General features: G+C 37.3%; 1 protein-coding gene across 2 annotated transcripts in view; it reads right to left on the bottom strand.

Moving 5' to 3' along the window:
* CYP20A1 (cytochrome P450 family 20 subfamily A member 1) overlaps positions 1-16,425 on the bottom strand; it is a 60,267-nt gene that overhangs the window by 21,518 nt on the left and 22,324 nt on the right. Inside the window, exons 5-9 of one of the 2 annotated variants that reach the window (XM_004426810.3) lie at positions 14,972-15,139; positions 8,645-8,723; positions 3,974-4,089; positions 3,202-3,256; positions 136-256 (exon numbers count right to left, since the gene is read on the bottom strand). In XM_004426810.3, the coding sequence (XP_004426867.1) occupies positions 136-256; positions 3,202-3,256; positions 3,974-4,089; positions 8,645-8,723; positions 14,972-15,139 (539 nt within the window). The remainder of the gene's footprint in view (positions 1-135; positions 257-3,201; positions 3,257-3,973; positions 4,090-8,644; positions 8,724-14,971; positions 15,140-16,425) is intronic. The other variant, XM_087435662.1, reaches the window with a different exon arrangement.

Raw genomic sequence — 16,425 nt, 5'->3', positions numbered from 1 at the left:
ATCTGTATGCAAATATTTTAAGTATTATTAAAATATTTAGCTTTCCTAGATATTAGTATTAGCTTTAAATTAGATAGTTAAACAAGTTCAAATTTACTTTTTAATGATCTCCTCTTCCTTTTATTGTATTCTTACCTGAGCTGCTCAATTTTTTCTGGAGTAATAGGACCCTTCCCAAAAACTTGGTCTATCTCTTCATATAGTTTTTTCTGAACTTCTTCAGAGGTGGTTAAAAAACAGATTGCCCAGGTGCACACTAAGTGAAAATTTATATTAATAACAATGAAAATAGCTAATTCATAATTTGAATGCAGAATAAGAAAAATCTTACTTTTTTTTTGCTATTTTCTTTTTTTTCTGATACAGAAGATACATAAATTCTACCAAAAAATAAAACAAGATTGTTCACAGGATTTGTACTTCATTAAATAGAACATGCATATTTACAGAATACTAAAAGAGATAGTGCAGTTTAGAAGACTTCTTTCTTAAAACTAGCAAGTAACCTAAGCTACTTAATGCATTTTACCTTAGGTAAAACAGTAATGATAATAAATAAACTTTACGTCTAGGGGAGTCTTAAATGTTGATAACTGTGATGGATTGTCTGTTTCACTCAACCTTGTAAAATCAAAAAATTGATGTATCAGTTCATTCAGGAGCCCTAATTAAATGCTTCATACCAATCAAAGTAGCAGGAGATTTACCTATAAATCAATATTCTAAATTTTTACTTGTAATGGTGGATACACTGGCTCCAGAACCAGGACTGGTTATTGCTTAGGACAGTGGTTCTCAAAAATCACCTGGCAGTTGGTTGATGGCACAACCCCACATCCACAGATTCTGGTTCAGTAGGTTTAGGGTGAGGTCCAGGCACCCATACTTCTAACAAATAACAGAATTATTTTGATGAACACCAAAATTGGAAGATCACTAGCTTATGGCTTACTTTTGCTTAAAGTGGCTTATGGATTATATTCACTTAGGAAATGAAAAGGTAAGAAAATTACATGATCAACATAAAACAGAGGAAATAGAGTAGTTATATTTCCTTTAGGAATCCACTGGGACTCAACTATTCAAAGAATGGAACCATCCTTGGGCCGGCCCTGTGGCTTGGCGGTTAAGTGCGCGCGCTCTGCTGCTGGTGGCCCGGGTTTGGATCCCGGGCACGCACCGATGCACCACTTCTCCGGCCATGCTGAGGCCGCGTCCCACATACAGCAACTAGAATGATGTGCAGCTATGACATACAACAATCTACTGGGGCTTTGGGGGGGGAAATAAATAAATAAATAAATAAAATCTTAAAAAAAAAACAAAGAATGGAACCATCCAGATATACAGTACCTCTTTCTCTAGATTATGCTTGAGATGACTCTATCTACAGATCTACATTTTCTACACCAAGTACTTTTTAAAATGTGTTTAGTAATTTCTATCTCTACTTATTAATTACCTCTTTCCTGAACTAAGTGCTGACAAATTTGTTTCAAAGTTAATTTTTTTTAATGTTTGCCTAATTCACATATTATCCAATTCCTATGCCTGGAAAAGACATAATTCACTTTCTGCACTAAATATTATTATCAATAAAATCAATAGCTACCTGGTACTCAATTATTATGATAATTTACTTTGAGTAAATTATCAGAGTTCATAAAAAGCACATGAGTAACTACCTGTCTTTTAACTTTTTCCTACACATGCTTCTTTATTATGGCTTTTGAGTGAACTGTAGAATTTCTATTTCACAAGGAGTGATGTGAAAACTTGTGCAGTGTACAATATGTAAATGTATGCAATTTTACAACAATATATCGTAATATACAACATTGAAAGATTAGCATAAGGATTTGCATACAGTAGACACTCATATACCCTGCTTGACTATATTATCACTTAAAATTAATATAACTGTCCAAGCTTAATAAACTCAAACATTGGTTCTTGACTGGGATATCTTAAAAATGTGATTTTAAGCCATTGAACATTCTTTAATGACAACACTGAACTAAGACACAATTTTATAGCTGAAAGACACCGTGCAGTCGTCTAGAGCTAAACCCATATTTCAGAAAAGGAGAAAATGCAGAGGTAAGTATCTTGCTCAGGGCTAACAAGGAGCAGACGAGAGACTTTAATTAAGGTTTCCTGCTATCTGCCTCTCAAAAACTTCAGAAGTGCCTTAAACAACAACCAACCCACACGCAAAGAAATAGCAACTCTGAAAATTCCCCCCAAAAACTGCAAATAAGATTAAAATATTAACTCAACCTTGGAAATGATCACTTTTTATGGTATCCAGAGCACACATGATTCAGACTTTTTGAAGGTCTTTTGCAAAGATGTATTCTAATGTAATAAATTTTTTAAACAAGTTAATCTTTTCTTTAAAAGCTTTAATACATTATTTTTGACACATGCTTACCTAAATTCCATTTAATCTATAATGTCTTAACATCTGTAGATGGCAAAAATTTTACAAAGAAGAAAAATTTATGGGAAGTTTACATTTTACTCACTGTTTTTAAGAAAATTTCCTTAAACAGAAAGAGTTGGAAATGAAATCCTTCAAATGAACATAAATTTTTTAGATTTTAAACTCATGTTTTAACACTTCCTTTAGCATTTTATATTAGTATATTTTTATGGCTATACACAAATTTTTATAAATACTATATTTAAGAATGTACTCTGCTAAACTAGAAACCAGTAAGGAAACTTAAGAAGCATATCATACATTTTAGAATTTTAAATAAAAATAACCTTCACTTCCACCAAAAGAGGAGTTCTTTTAAATCATGATTTCTGTGGCCTATATCCTCTGTTGGCAGACCTTAACAATAGCAGACTGGATTGGAGTCAAAGTGAAAAGCCACAGCAGGAAATTGAAAAGCTCACTGCTCCGGTTGGAAAGGTGTCAATAGCAGTTCATTTTAAAGGCACTAACTAGAATTCGGAATCCATAAACTGTGTCAAGAAACTTATGGCAATGTTCAGAGGTTGCACAGAGCACCTGGGGTAAAAAACAAAAAAAAAAGGTCTCCGTGTGAAAAAGCCTTTCAGACAAAGAGTGAAAAAGAGAGGAAGGGAAATTATAAAGAGGTCTTACAAACAGTGTTACCTTTATTTTAGAATAGCTTTCCCTTTGTATATTTTATAATCTATCTCAAAAAGAAATCAATTTATACTTACATTTTGCAGTTATTATGCAACTGGCCAGAGAAAATATCATACTGTCTTCTAGGATCTAGGAAACAAAACTAAGTTTAGAAAGGGTGAAATGTAAGGTGGCCCGTATTAGGCCCTACACTAAAATAATCTAGAGTATAGAATTAGGGTCAAGGAAAGGAAAAAAGTATATTATTTATTTACGATGTTTTTCACTTAAAAAACATCTATATAATGTAAATAACCAACCTAAATATGGCATTGCCTCTTAGATGCAGTAAACATTGTAATATTACTGGCTCATGATACATTTTTGCAAACAAACTGGCTCAGTCCTATCTTTCTGGCTTGGCCTGGTGCAGCAACAAAGCCGCAGGAATAGAGAAGAGCCTGATTCAACAGACGGGGTGGCAGTAATGGCTCCGCCCTGTCCTTCGCCTAACACCACCACAAACAGTGGTGTGCTGGGGTCAGAGACACACACTGGCAAGAAGCCAAGCTGCCACACCTGGTCATGGAGGCACAGCAGCTTAGCCGATAAAGGCTTATACAAGTCCTCCTCTCTTATGATCAGAGAATTTTGGTTCAATATTTGCTTACCCAAACATTAAATAATATACAGCTGCTTCAAAGAGCTAAATAACAGGAACTAAATCTTGTACTATTCATGGATGACGTACAATAAAAGAGAAGAAAGCCACTGAATTCTGAGGGCATCTGGATTAAGTGAATAAAAAGCATATTCTATACATGTGTGATTATCTTTTATTTGATAAACATTTAACAATTACATCACCTGTTGGTCATTAAGGTTCCCCTGTACTAAGGAGTCAATGAAAATATGTTGATTGAAGTTCATTCCTTTTCGTTCTTTTATGATTTTCTTTAAAATAGATTCTAGTTGCATAAGGGCTTAGAGAAAAACAAAAAAAAAAGATTTTAGAATATAAGCATTTGTGAAGATTGAACATTTTTAATATTTCTGTACAATGTTACTATGTGCAGAATAAAACTTCCAAAAGAAAAGAATAGTAACTAACAATTTTAAAAAAGCTAATTTAGGGCCGGCCCTGTGGCTTGGTGGTTAAGTGCGCGCGCTGCGATGCTGGTGGCCCAGGTTCGGATCCCGGGTGCGCATCGAGGCACCACTTCTCCGTCCATCCTGAGGCCGAGTCCCACATACAGCAACTAGAAGGATGTGCAGCTATGACATACAACTATCTACTGGGGCTTTGGGGGGAAAAAATAAAAATAAATAAAATCTTTAAAAAGAAAAATAAAATAAAATAAAAAAATAAAAAAGCTAATTTATGTTTAAAACATCTACTTTCTTTTCCTTCTCCTTTCTGCTAAATTTAACATACAAACAAAAAAACAAATTATATGCACAATTTAAGGAATAATTATAAAGGAAGGAAAGGTCAAGAAGCAGAACAATGCCAACACCTTAGAGGCCCCACCCCCACAGACCGCTGCCCTGATATTATCCACCCTCCTTCTAAATTCTGTCCTCTTAACTCCACTCATCTCCCAAATCAGGCATCACTCACTTAGGGTCAGAAGTAGATGTGAAACAATCACAAAAGTAAATTTCTGAAACCTAAAGGATACAGAATAAACTGATATCCAACAGTCAATAAAATTACCCAAAGAGGGCAGGCCCCGTGGCTTAGCAGTTAAGTGCACACGCTCCGCTACTGGCAGCCCGGGTTCGGATCCCGGGCATGCACCAATGCACCACTTCTCCGGCCATGCTGAGGCTGCGTCCCACATACAGCAACTAGAAGGATGTGCAACTATGACATACAACTATCTACTGGGGCTTTGGGGAAAAAAAAGGAGGAGGAAGATTGGCAATAGATGTTAGCTCAGAGCCGGTCTTCCTCAGCAAAAAGAAGAGGATTAGCATGGATGTTAGCTCAGGGCTGATCTTCCTCACAAAAAAAAAAAAAAATTACCCAAAGAGCATTTCTCAGTCCCCATCTTACTTGACGTATCATAGCATTTGACGATGTTTATCACTTACTCTCCAAGAAACACTTTTGCATTTGGCTCCCAGGATGTCACAGTTTCCTCCGACTTACTGCCTGCTCATCCTCAGTCTCCACTGTCGATTCCTTCTCATCTCTCAAATTTCTTAACAATCGAATGTCCAAAGTCTGGGCTCAGTTTCTGAATCTCTTCTCTCTTTTTTTTTTTTTTTTTGTGAGGAAGGTCAGCCCTGAGCTAACATCCGTGCTAATCCTCCTCTTTTTGCTGAGGAAGACCGGCTCTGAGCTAACATCTATTGCCAATCCTCCTCCTTTTTTTTTTTTTTTGCCCCCCAAAGCCCCAGTAGATAGTTGTATGTCATAGTTGCACATCCTTCTAGCTGTTGTATGTGGGACGCGGCCTCAGCATGGCCGGAGAAGCTGTGCATCGGTGCACGCCTGGGATCCGAACCCGGGCCACCAGTAGCGGAGCACGCGCACTTAACCACTAAGCCATGGGGCTGGCCCTGGATCTCTTCTCTTTTTCTATGTACATTCATTACCTTGGGGATCACCAGTCTCAAGCTTTAAATACAATCTATGTATTGAACACTCCCAAATCTGTATTTCCAGGCAGGACCTCTTTCCCCTGAACTCTAGACTCATATATCTAAAAACCAACTCAGCATCTCCACTTGGATGTCTGAAGCATATTAAACATAACACATCTAAAATTTAACTCCTGATATTTCCTCCCAAAACTGGATTCTCCCACAGTCTGCCCCATCTTATTTCCTAAAACTTCATTTTCCAATTACCTTGGTGTCTTCTCCTTTCTTATACCCCACATCTTTCAGCCAATGTTGGTGGTTCTATCTTTAAAATTCAGAATTATTCTCCTTTACTCTTTTTCTCATTCTATATTTTCTGCTGCCTGCCACCTAGTCCAAGCCCCTAAAAGCTCCCAACTTAGTCTCTCTTCTTTTGCTCTGGGCTCCTATAATCTATCACAGCAGCCAGAATGATCCTTTAAAAACAGAATTCAGATCATAACTCTGCTCAAAACCTTCCAGTGGCTTCCTATCTCATAGGAACAACCTAGTCATACAATGATCTACAAGCCAGCTCTACAAAGTCTGTCCCCCACCCCAATCTTTCTGGCCTCATCTCTTTCTACTCCTCTTCTGACTTACTTCACTCCAGCCATACAGCTCCCTGTTGTACCTCAAATACATCAGCAAGAATCCCACCTCAAGGACTTTGCAATTACTTTTTCTTTACATGGAATATTCTTCCTTTGGACATGCCGATATGCACATGATCTGCACTAACTGGTTTCCTTATCTCTTCCAAGTGTTTGCTCAAGTCACCTAATCTTAGTGAGGACTTTCCTAATAATCTAACTGAAAATCACAACCTCCCAACCCCTAACATGCCCCATCCTCATTCCTGATTTAATTTCTCCATAGTACTTTTCATCTTTTAACACACTATTCAGTTTACTTATTTAGATTATCGTCTGCCTCTTCCCACTAGAATGTGGTGCCACAAGGACACGAATTTTTGTTTGTTTTGTTCACTGGCATCTCCCAAGCACCAAAAACATACCAGGATGTTACAGATCTTCACTAAATATTTACTGAATGAATATAATAACACATTGGTGATTAAAATGAGAAATTATTAATACTGTAATACAGTGGTTCCCAAACTTTGCTACACATTAGAATTAGCTACAAAGCTTTTTTTAAAAAAACTGTAAAATATAAGAAATACAAGTCAGACCTCATACCAATCAAATCCAAACACTTAGGAGTGGAAGCCAGGCTTCAATATTTTTTAAAAGATTCAATGTGTAGCAAAGTTTGGGAACTACTGTGTACATTCTCAACCCCTTAAGTACATCAGAATAATGTGGAGAGTTTTCATAAAAATATCTGATGCAAGGGCACTTCTATCCCAGATTCCAAATAAACTGGTCTAGGGTAGAGCCTGATCTCCAGTTTTTTTGTTTTAAGTTCCCAAAGCAATTCTAATGAACACACCAGGTTGAGAATTACTCACTTAAACAAAGGAAGCACTGATCCAGCCATGGGATTCCACTCATATAAATACCAAAACATAATCATTTTCAATAAAAGCTCAGATTTGATCTATGCCCATGTTACAGCCCAAGGAACATATCATGCTAGATAATCTACTTTCAATTTGAATCAAAGAATATAAATTTAAATTTTCATTTTATATTAATTGAACCAATATTTGTAAAACACATTTTTTATTAAGGGGAATTAATCCAAATGCATCCATCAAGATAATCAGAATGGTAATGAAAACGAGATAGCAGAAAATGTATCAATTAAATTGGTTATTCTGGACTTATGTTGGCTATCAAGGGAATCACTAGAATGGGAAGCCCCATGAGGACAGGATTTTTGTCTCCTATACATAGAATACTGCCTAGCACATATAGGCCTCAATAAATATTTGTTGAAAGAATAAAGGAAGAGAATCCTGGGAAGTAATACTATTATATATGGAAAATAATCCACTATTCCAATGTAGCCTATGTATTTTAATTTACCCTGCCTACTTCCAAAAAAGAAAGTGAAGCAGCTCAGAATAAAGATATTAAAGCATCACAATCATTAAATTACTGACAGAAAATATAGAACAAAAAGAAACGAGAGAGAATAATTTTTGGGAGGCATCTTAAACTAAGATTGCTATTTCTCTGTGTAGATTTTATAACATTGTAACCAATGCAAACAATTTGAAAATATTTTTACTCAATGTTAAAATGGCAAGAATTTTTTATGTTGCTACATTTTTTACAAATATCTATACAACATTTAATCATGTTGATATTATTTCCTTAGCAATTTCTATATTGTTGAACATTTAGATTATTTCTGGTTTTCTACTTGTAGAAATAGCACTATCAAAAATACTCATGAGGGCCGGCCCCGTGGCTTAGCGGTTGGGTGCGCGCGCTCCGCTGCTGGCGGCCCAGGTTCGGATCCCAGGCGGGCACCGACGCACCGCTTCTCTGGCCACGATGAAGCCGCGTCCCACATACAGCAACTAGAGGGCTGTGCAACTATGACATACAACTATCTACTGGGGCTTTGGGGGAAAAAAAAAATAAATACTCATGAATATTTTCTCCTTTTAGATAATTTCATCTGTTATTTATAACTCTTATATGTATTGTCAAATTGCTTTCCCAGGATGCACTCTTACACTTTCCATTAACCCTGCAGGCTATACCAGCTCTACAGCACCTTCATTCTGCAGGGAGTGCTGGAGTTTCGTTTACTAACTCACTGCTTTTTCTTTTTTATTTAAGAAAAACTTTGATTATAGGAAAAGTAGGAAAAAAAAACACAAATAAAAAATATACATGACCTATAATCTCATGATTCAGAGATAACCCTATTAAAATTGGGGCACATATTCTTTTGTCCTTGTGAAAAATTAAGAGTGGCGACACTTACCATCTTCATATTGTTTTTTCCGAGTTGTACTTTTATCAAGTGATCCATCTAGAAAGCCTTTTCCAATCTCAGACCAAACCTGAAAATAGGAAAACATATCTATTATCCGATAAGTAGGTTTTCTAAATAATACCGAGCAATCTAAGCTAATAATTAAGGAACTCCTGTCTCACCAACAGATCTGAGAAGTAAGTTCTCCCTTTTAAGTGGGCTGCATACTCATTTATTCCATCGTCTCTGAGGATAAGGCACAAATATATTTTAATAATTTCAGTGAAGGCATTTCCAAATCAATTATAATTGGAAAGTCAAAAGTTCCTTTTCTTTAAAAGGAGCATGAATGGGGAGGAAAAGAACATGGCAATAGAGTCAATTTTCAATTTTTTATTATAATTGCACCAGTGGATAAATAAAATTCATGAGGAATTCCAAATTTTTACTTCACCTGTGATACTGATAAGCATTGGCTGAGATCCAGAAAAAAGTTAAAAATTAGTCAAGGTTTGGACACAGTAAACAACAGAATAGGCTTCCAATTATTTCAAAATTGGGTAATTAGCCCCTGAAAAAACTTTAACTTGTTTATTATTCAAAAGTTCTGAAAGAACTTGGGGAAAGAACACAACACTTATTAATGAATGCTAAATATTGAAAAATCATTAATAGAGTTCAGAGTCCTCAACTCTTACCTAACAAAGATAAACCTTTCAGAGACTTAAATGTAAAAAATTAAACAATAAAAGTACTGTAAAAAGGTACAGTAAATGTTTATATTAGGAATACTCTTAAAGCAAGAAAGGAATTTCTAAGCATGACACAGAGATCAGGGCAAAAATTCACAACGAAAAGTTGAATTCATTTAGCTACTCCATCACAGCAACAAAAAGCTGAACAGACTGAAGGAGTCAACAACTCTTCTTGGCCCGCTAAGACATGGGAGAACTCGGGGCAAACTGAGGCCCCCAAGACTGGAGAGACAGGAAAAAACAGGGAGTCATGTCTTACTGGAATAGACTCACAAGCAACAACCACCTTAGGAACCAGTGCTGGGGTGGGAAAACCTGAACTGTATTGACGAACTGCTGGAGGTTCAGTAATATACAACTCTGAGAGTTAAAAACTTCTGGGGGACCCAGTCATGGGGGGCTCCCCAAAATATTGTGAGATTTACCTCCAGGAGCTTGACCAGGTTCCCATGATATATATTGAAGAAAAATCCCCTTGGGCTTCCAGCAGGGGGATTGAAAAAGGAACCAATGTGAAATAAGCCAGAGCACTCTGCTCTTAACAAGGCCTGCCCTCAGAGGAAGGTAGTTAGCCAGAGCCTAACCTGCTGGGGTATTATCAGAGCCTAATGGACCTGGGGAAGGGAAACATCCAACTCCAGTCAGGCCTGGCCTTCCATGTGGGGGAAAGGAAATACCAAACTCTAGCCTACTCCAGCCATCCTGTCCCACCTAACAGGGGAGAAAAAAACTGAGAAACCCCGTGAGGGCCGGCCCCATGGCTTAGCGGTTAAGTGCGCGCTCCGCTGCTGGTGGCCCGGGTTCGGATCCCAGGCGCGCACCGATGCACCGCTTCTCCAGCCATGCTGAGGCTGCATCCCACATACAGCAACTAGAAGGATGTGCAACTATGACATACAACTATCTACTGGGGCTTTGGGGGAAAAATAAATATATAAAATTAAAAAAAAAAAAAAAAAGAAACCCTTGTGAGGTTCACAGTCCAAAGGCACCGGCTCACTACAAGACTAAGACCTAATCACAGGACTACGGAATGCTTCCCCTTTCCCCACACCTCACCACCACATCACTAAAGGCCTATTTACATGAGTTTCTTCTACCCAGTAGATCATGCCTAGCTTTCAAGAAAAAACTACAAAGCATACCAAAAGGCAAAAAACATAGTTTGAAGAGACAGAGCAAGCATCAGAACCAGATGTAGTAGGGATGTTGGAATTTTCAGACCAGGAATTTAAAGCAACTGTGATTAATATAGTTAAATTAAAATTTTAAACAACTATGATTAATATTAATAAGGGCTCTAAAGTATCCTTAGGTAAAAGATAAAGTAGACAGCATGCAAGAACAAATAGCCAATACAAGCAGAGAGATGGAAATCCTAAGAAAGGAGCAAAAAGAAATGCTAGATATCAAAAAACACTGTAACAGAAATGAAGAATGTCTTCGGTAGGCTTATTCCCTCACAGCTTAGGAAAGAATCTCTGAGCTAGAGGACCTATCAATAGAATCCTCAAAAACAGTTTCTTAGGGGGCCGGCCCCGTGGCTTAGCGGTTAAGTGCGCGCGCTCCGCTGCTGGCGGCCTGGGTTCGGATCCCGGACGAGCACCGACACACCGCTTCTCCGGCCATGCTGAGGCCGCGTCCCACATACAGCAACTAGAATGGATGTGCAACTACGACATACAACTATCTACTGGGGCTTTGGGGGAAAAATAAATAAATAAAATCTTTAAAAAAAAAAAAAAAACAGTTTCTTAGAAAACTAAACATACTCTTACCATATGATCCTGTAATGGTGCTCTTTGGTATTTACCCAAAGGAGTTGGAAACTTATGCCCACACAAAAACCTGCACACAGATGTTTCTAGCAGCTTTATTCATAATTACCAAAACTTGGAAGAAACCAAGATGTCCTTTAGTAGGTGAATGGACAAACTATGGTACATCTAGACAATGGAATACTGTTCAGTGCTAAAAGAAATGAGCTATTAAGCCATGAAAAGACATGGAGGAACCTTAAATGCATATTACTAAGTGAAAGAAGCCAATCTGAGAAAGCTATATACTGTATGATTCCAACTATATGACATCCTGGAAAAGGCCAAACTATGGATACAATAAACATATCAGTGGTGGCCAGGAGTTGGGGGTCGGGGGGGGGGGGAGATGAAGAGGCAGAGTACAGAGGATTTTTAGGGCAGTGAAAATACTCTGTATGATATTATAATGATGGATATTTGTCACTATATATTTGTCCAAACCCATTGAATGTACAACACCAAGTGTGAACTCTTAGGTAAACTATGGTTTGGATGATTATAATTTGTCAATGTAGGTTCATCCTTGGCAAAAAATGTACCATTCTGGTGAGTGACGTTGATAATAGGGAGGCTATGCATGTGTGGAAGCAGGGGGTACATGGGAAGTCTCTGTACCTTCCTCTCAATTTTATTTTTTTTCCTCTCAATCATATTTTCTAAAATTGCTTTAAAAAAATAAAGTCTTTTAAAAAAAGCACTATACATAAAAACAAAGCAAATGAAAACTAGAGATAAAAATAAAGAGCTCCTGCAGATCAATAAGAAAAAGAAACACCACAATAGAAATATTGGCAAAGGACATGAATACAAGTGTTCCACAAAAATATTAAATGATGTTTAACCTCACAAACAATGAAAGAATTATAAGTTTTTTGTGTGTGTGTGAGGATGATCAGCCCTGAGCTAACACTGGATGCCAATCCTTTTTTTTTTTTTTGCTGAGGAAGACTGGCCCTGGGCTAAGATCCATGCCTGTCTTTCTCCACTTTACATGGGACGCTGCCACAGCATGGCTCGACAAGTGGTGCATCGGTGTGTGCCCGGGATCCAAACCTGTGAACCCCGGGCCACCGCAGCGGAGTGCGAGCACCTAACCGCTGTACCACCAAGCTGGCCCCAAAAGAATTGAAAGTTTTGATTATGAAATATTTTTTACTTATTAGATAGGCAAATATTTAAAGGATCAATAATTCTCAATGTCAAAAGCACAAGGAAAGAGCACACTAATGTTGGTGGGAAAGTAACTGAGACAATGTTTTTGGAGGGCAGTTCAGTACGCAACCAAATGTGGGGTGTACATTTTTTCACAGTTTAACAACTGTGAGGTCAATATGCATCTTACAACTGACGACATCTTCCAACTGCTGTCAGCCAGGCAGCAGCCACGACGCTGCTGTCACTGCTTCTGCATTCACAAACTGGTTATTATTCCTGTGCATGACTGGACAACAGCAACTCCTTGGTGCTTCAGACGTTAAAAGATCATCTCAGGAAGGATTTTAAGCCACAGCCGTGGGGTTTGTGGTCTGAAAACTTTCCTTTAATAACTTCTAGTAACATTAAGAAAATAGCAGATTCCTGCTAAAATACACAACCTGAATCTACTCAAACCCAAATTGAGGGACATTCTACAAAATAATTGGCTTGTACTTTAAAAAAAAGTCAAGGTCAAGAAAGAAAGAAAAGCCGAGGAACTGTTCCACATTAAAGAATTTTGACCACCAAAAGTAAAGAAATCTGAACATGAGCTCTGGATAATACTATTGTATGAACGTTAAATTTCCCAAGTTTGAAAACTATGTTGTTGCTATATAAGAGAATATCCTTGTTTTTAGGAAATAAGAGACTGAAGTATTTAGGGGGAAAGAGGCAAAATCTCCACTTTACCCTCCCATGGTTCACATAATGGGGGAAGGAATGAATAGATAGATGGGTAGACGGATGGATGGACAGATGGATGAACAGACAGACAGTGAATGAATGACAAAAGCAAATGAGGCAAAATGTAAACAACTGAAGAATCTGGGTAAAGGGAAATGGGAGTTCCTTGTACTGGTTGCAACTTTTCTGTTAAGTTTGAAATTATTTCTACTTTGAAGTTACAAGGAAGGAAAGAGAAAGGAAGAGAAAGAAAACGCCAGCATAAAATAGGTATAGATAGCAGGGTAGAATAAAATCTTGGAAACGACAGTGAAGGTCTTGTTTTAAAAAATGCTCTCGCCAACGTGAAAAAAATCACATATCAACTGAGTCAAAAATTGATTCTTCATTAAAATACGAAGACATTTTAGGAATTCCTTAACCAATTTATTTCACCTGCGTACAAAGAGTAGTTTACTCTAGGAAGTAGAACTTAGAGTGATTTTTCCACTTTTATTTTTACACTCCTGAATATATGAATGTTTTATAAGAAACGTATATTTTTTAATCATCAAACAGAACTAAAAAAAATTTTTTTTTTTCCTGAGGAACACTAGCCCTAAGCTAACATCTGTGCCCATCTTCCTCTATTTTTTTGTATGTGGGATGCTGCCATGGCGTGGCTTGATGAGCGGTGCATAGGTCCGCACCCAGGATCCGAACCTGCGAACCCCGGGCTACCAAAGCATAGTGCACGAATTTAACCACTACACCACCGGGCCAGCCCTACTAATAAAATCATTTTAATGGGAAAAAGTATAATATTAAACAGTGACAGGGTGTTAAGCCACAGTTTCTAGTGATTTTCATTTTAAACACACTATCTTGATAATTTAACTTGTTTTTACACATTTGAATAAAATAAGGAATAACTTTCTCAGAGATTCAAAACACAGTAAATGACATAAGTATGATTTGAACCAAACAAATTTAATGTTAAGCTTGATAAAAATAGAAAATAAATAAATTCCACATGTGAATCTAGAAAAGGCAAACAGTAAATCAATTTTAGACTGAATTAGGCTTTCTTCAAATCACATTCATTTTATTAGCATTTTAATGCTCCATTGGCTTTGTTTAACTTCTTTCTATATAGGACACAGTCTAGTTCTATTAAATACAGTTTTTCTCTTTATTCTAGAATTCAGTATTATAACATATTTGCTAAGTATTAAAAGAAAATTTCTTTAGTCATCCAGTTTTTAAATTTCAAAAAGTAATTGCTGGGCCGGCCCTGTGGCTTAGTGGTTAAGTGCACGCGCTCCGCTGCTGGCGGCCCGGGTTTGGATCCCGGGCGCGCACCGACGCACCGCTTCTCCGGCCATGCTGAGGCCGAGTCCCACATACAGCAACTAGAAGGATGTGCAACTATGACATACAACTATCTACTGGGGCTTTGGGGGAAAAAATAAATAAAATTATAAAAAAAAAAAGTAATTGCTTAAAAGACTTATTTCTTAAATTTTTAAAAAGACAACAATTATCTTTGCTCGCGCTGTTGTTTTTAGCCCAAAACAGGGAAATTCTATACTACAGAACCTTTTTTATTTTTTTTATTTTTCACCCCAAAGCCCCAGTAGATAGTTGTATGTCACAGTTGCACATCCTTCTAGTTGCTGTATGTGGGACGCGGCCTCAGCATGGCCGGAGAAGCGGTGCGTCGGTGCGCGCCTGGGATCTGAACCCGGGCCGCCAGCAGCGGAGCGCGCGCACTTAACCGCTAAGCCACGGGCTGGCCCTGTACTACAGAATCTTTAACTATCTTCTTGAGAGGCAAAGTCTACATTATTCAACTATCCAACTTGATGAAAGAATAATTTTAAATTTGGCCCTAGACTTACTGTGCCATGATTCTTCTGGAAGCGAATGACTTCCTGGTCGTCTTCAAACGTACTACCCATTACCATCTGTGTAACAGACTTCATAGCAAAACCAAGCATATGCTGGCAGAGGGGTACATGCTGGGACTCTGGGTAAGAGAGCCATTTATCTAATAATTCTTCTGAAAGCTGAAAGACAACAGAAAACCACAATGATTTACTATTTCCCCTCGCTAAATCTTAGAAAAAATTCAGCAAAGAGATTCATTTCAGAGTACACAGTTCAACTCTGTAATCAAAGTAAGCATTCAGGTGTTTACTTGCTCTGTCAGGCTAACACGGCTCCATCTATACCTACATCCTCAACTGCTCAGGTTCAGAGTCTGTGAAAGGGCTGAACTGCAAAGCAAAATGAACAACCACAACAATAAAAACAGAAAAATAAATTAACAGATCACAGACTGGAAACACCTTAAACCTAATGGAAATTAAGAGACTAAAATCTTAGTATCTAATTAAAAATAGTAAAGGTTCACCACAGAGTGCCTACGATTCAGTAAACAATCAATAAACATATGAATATATAAAAGTCCTAGACACACTGCAGTGACAGAAACCTCTCAGGGTCTCTCGGTCATCCTCTCATTCAACAAACACTTATTAAATCCCTTGTGGAATAAAAACAATGCGTAGTAAAAAGATCAAAAGCTTGGAGTCAGAAAAACCCTGGTTTTACTTCTGGCTCTGTCACTTAGAAGAAATGTGACTTTGAGCAATTTGTTTAACTTTTCCAAGGTTCAGGTGTCTCAACAGTTACATGGAGATGACATCTCCTACCTTGCATGGTTGCTGGGATAATTATACCCATGTCACATAATGCAGTAAGGGTTTTGTCAGGTAATATATATAAAGCCCCTTTCATGTTAGGAACTCAAATTTAAGCTCCTTTACCATATCAATTCCATGAAAGTTTTGACACAGTATAAAGGGTTAAAATTAAATTTTGTGAGAAACAGAATAAACAATCAAAATGAAAAGATTAGCACTGCATAGGTTTACACCTACTTAAAGCGAAGTATATGGAATATAACACTTTTTTTTTGGAGAAAGGAAAGGAAGCCTTAATGATTCCACAGTATGAAGATTAATGAATTGAGCCAGTTAATATACTTTAAAAGAACTCTGAGACTTGGGTGAAGTATGAAGAAAACAGGAAAATAATGATTAAAATGGAACATAAGTATATAATTTAAAAATTACTTTTGTGTTACTAACAAAATAATTCCATGTACTTTAAAAAAAGTTAGAATTCTATAGTTAATGAAGTCACATAGCTTCCTTTATACTAAAGATTAAAATAAGATTTTGGAAACAAACCATTAAAGCAAGGTTATTTCTAGGTAAAAACAGAAGAGCCAATATAAATTCTACCTATAGGTAACAACAGAGTTCTGAATGTGAAGGTAAACAATGGG

Source organism: Ceratotherium simum, chromosome 9, assembly GCF_057802395.1.
Source record: "Ceratotherium simum simum isolate JZ-2026a chromosome 9, ASM5780239v1, whole genome shotgun sequence".
Lineage (NCBI taxonomy): Eukaryota > Metazoa > Chordata > Mammalia > Perissodactyla > Rhinocerotidae > Ceratotherium > Ceratotherium simum.
The sequence above is the reverse complement of the archived record's forward strand: the minus strand, read 5'-3'. Positions and strand labels throughout refer to the sequence as shown.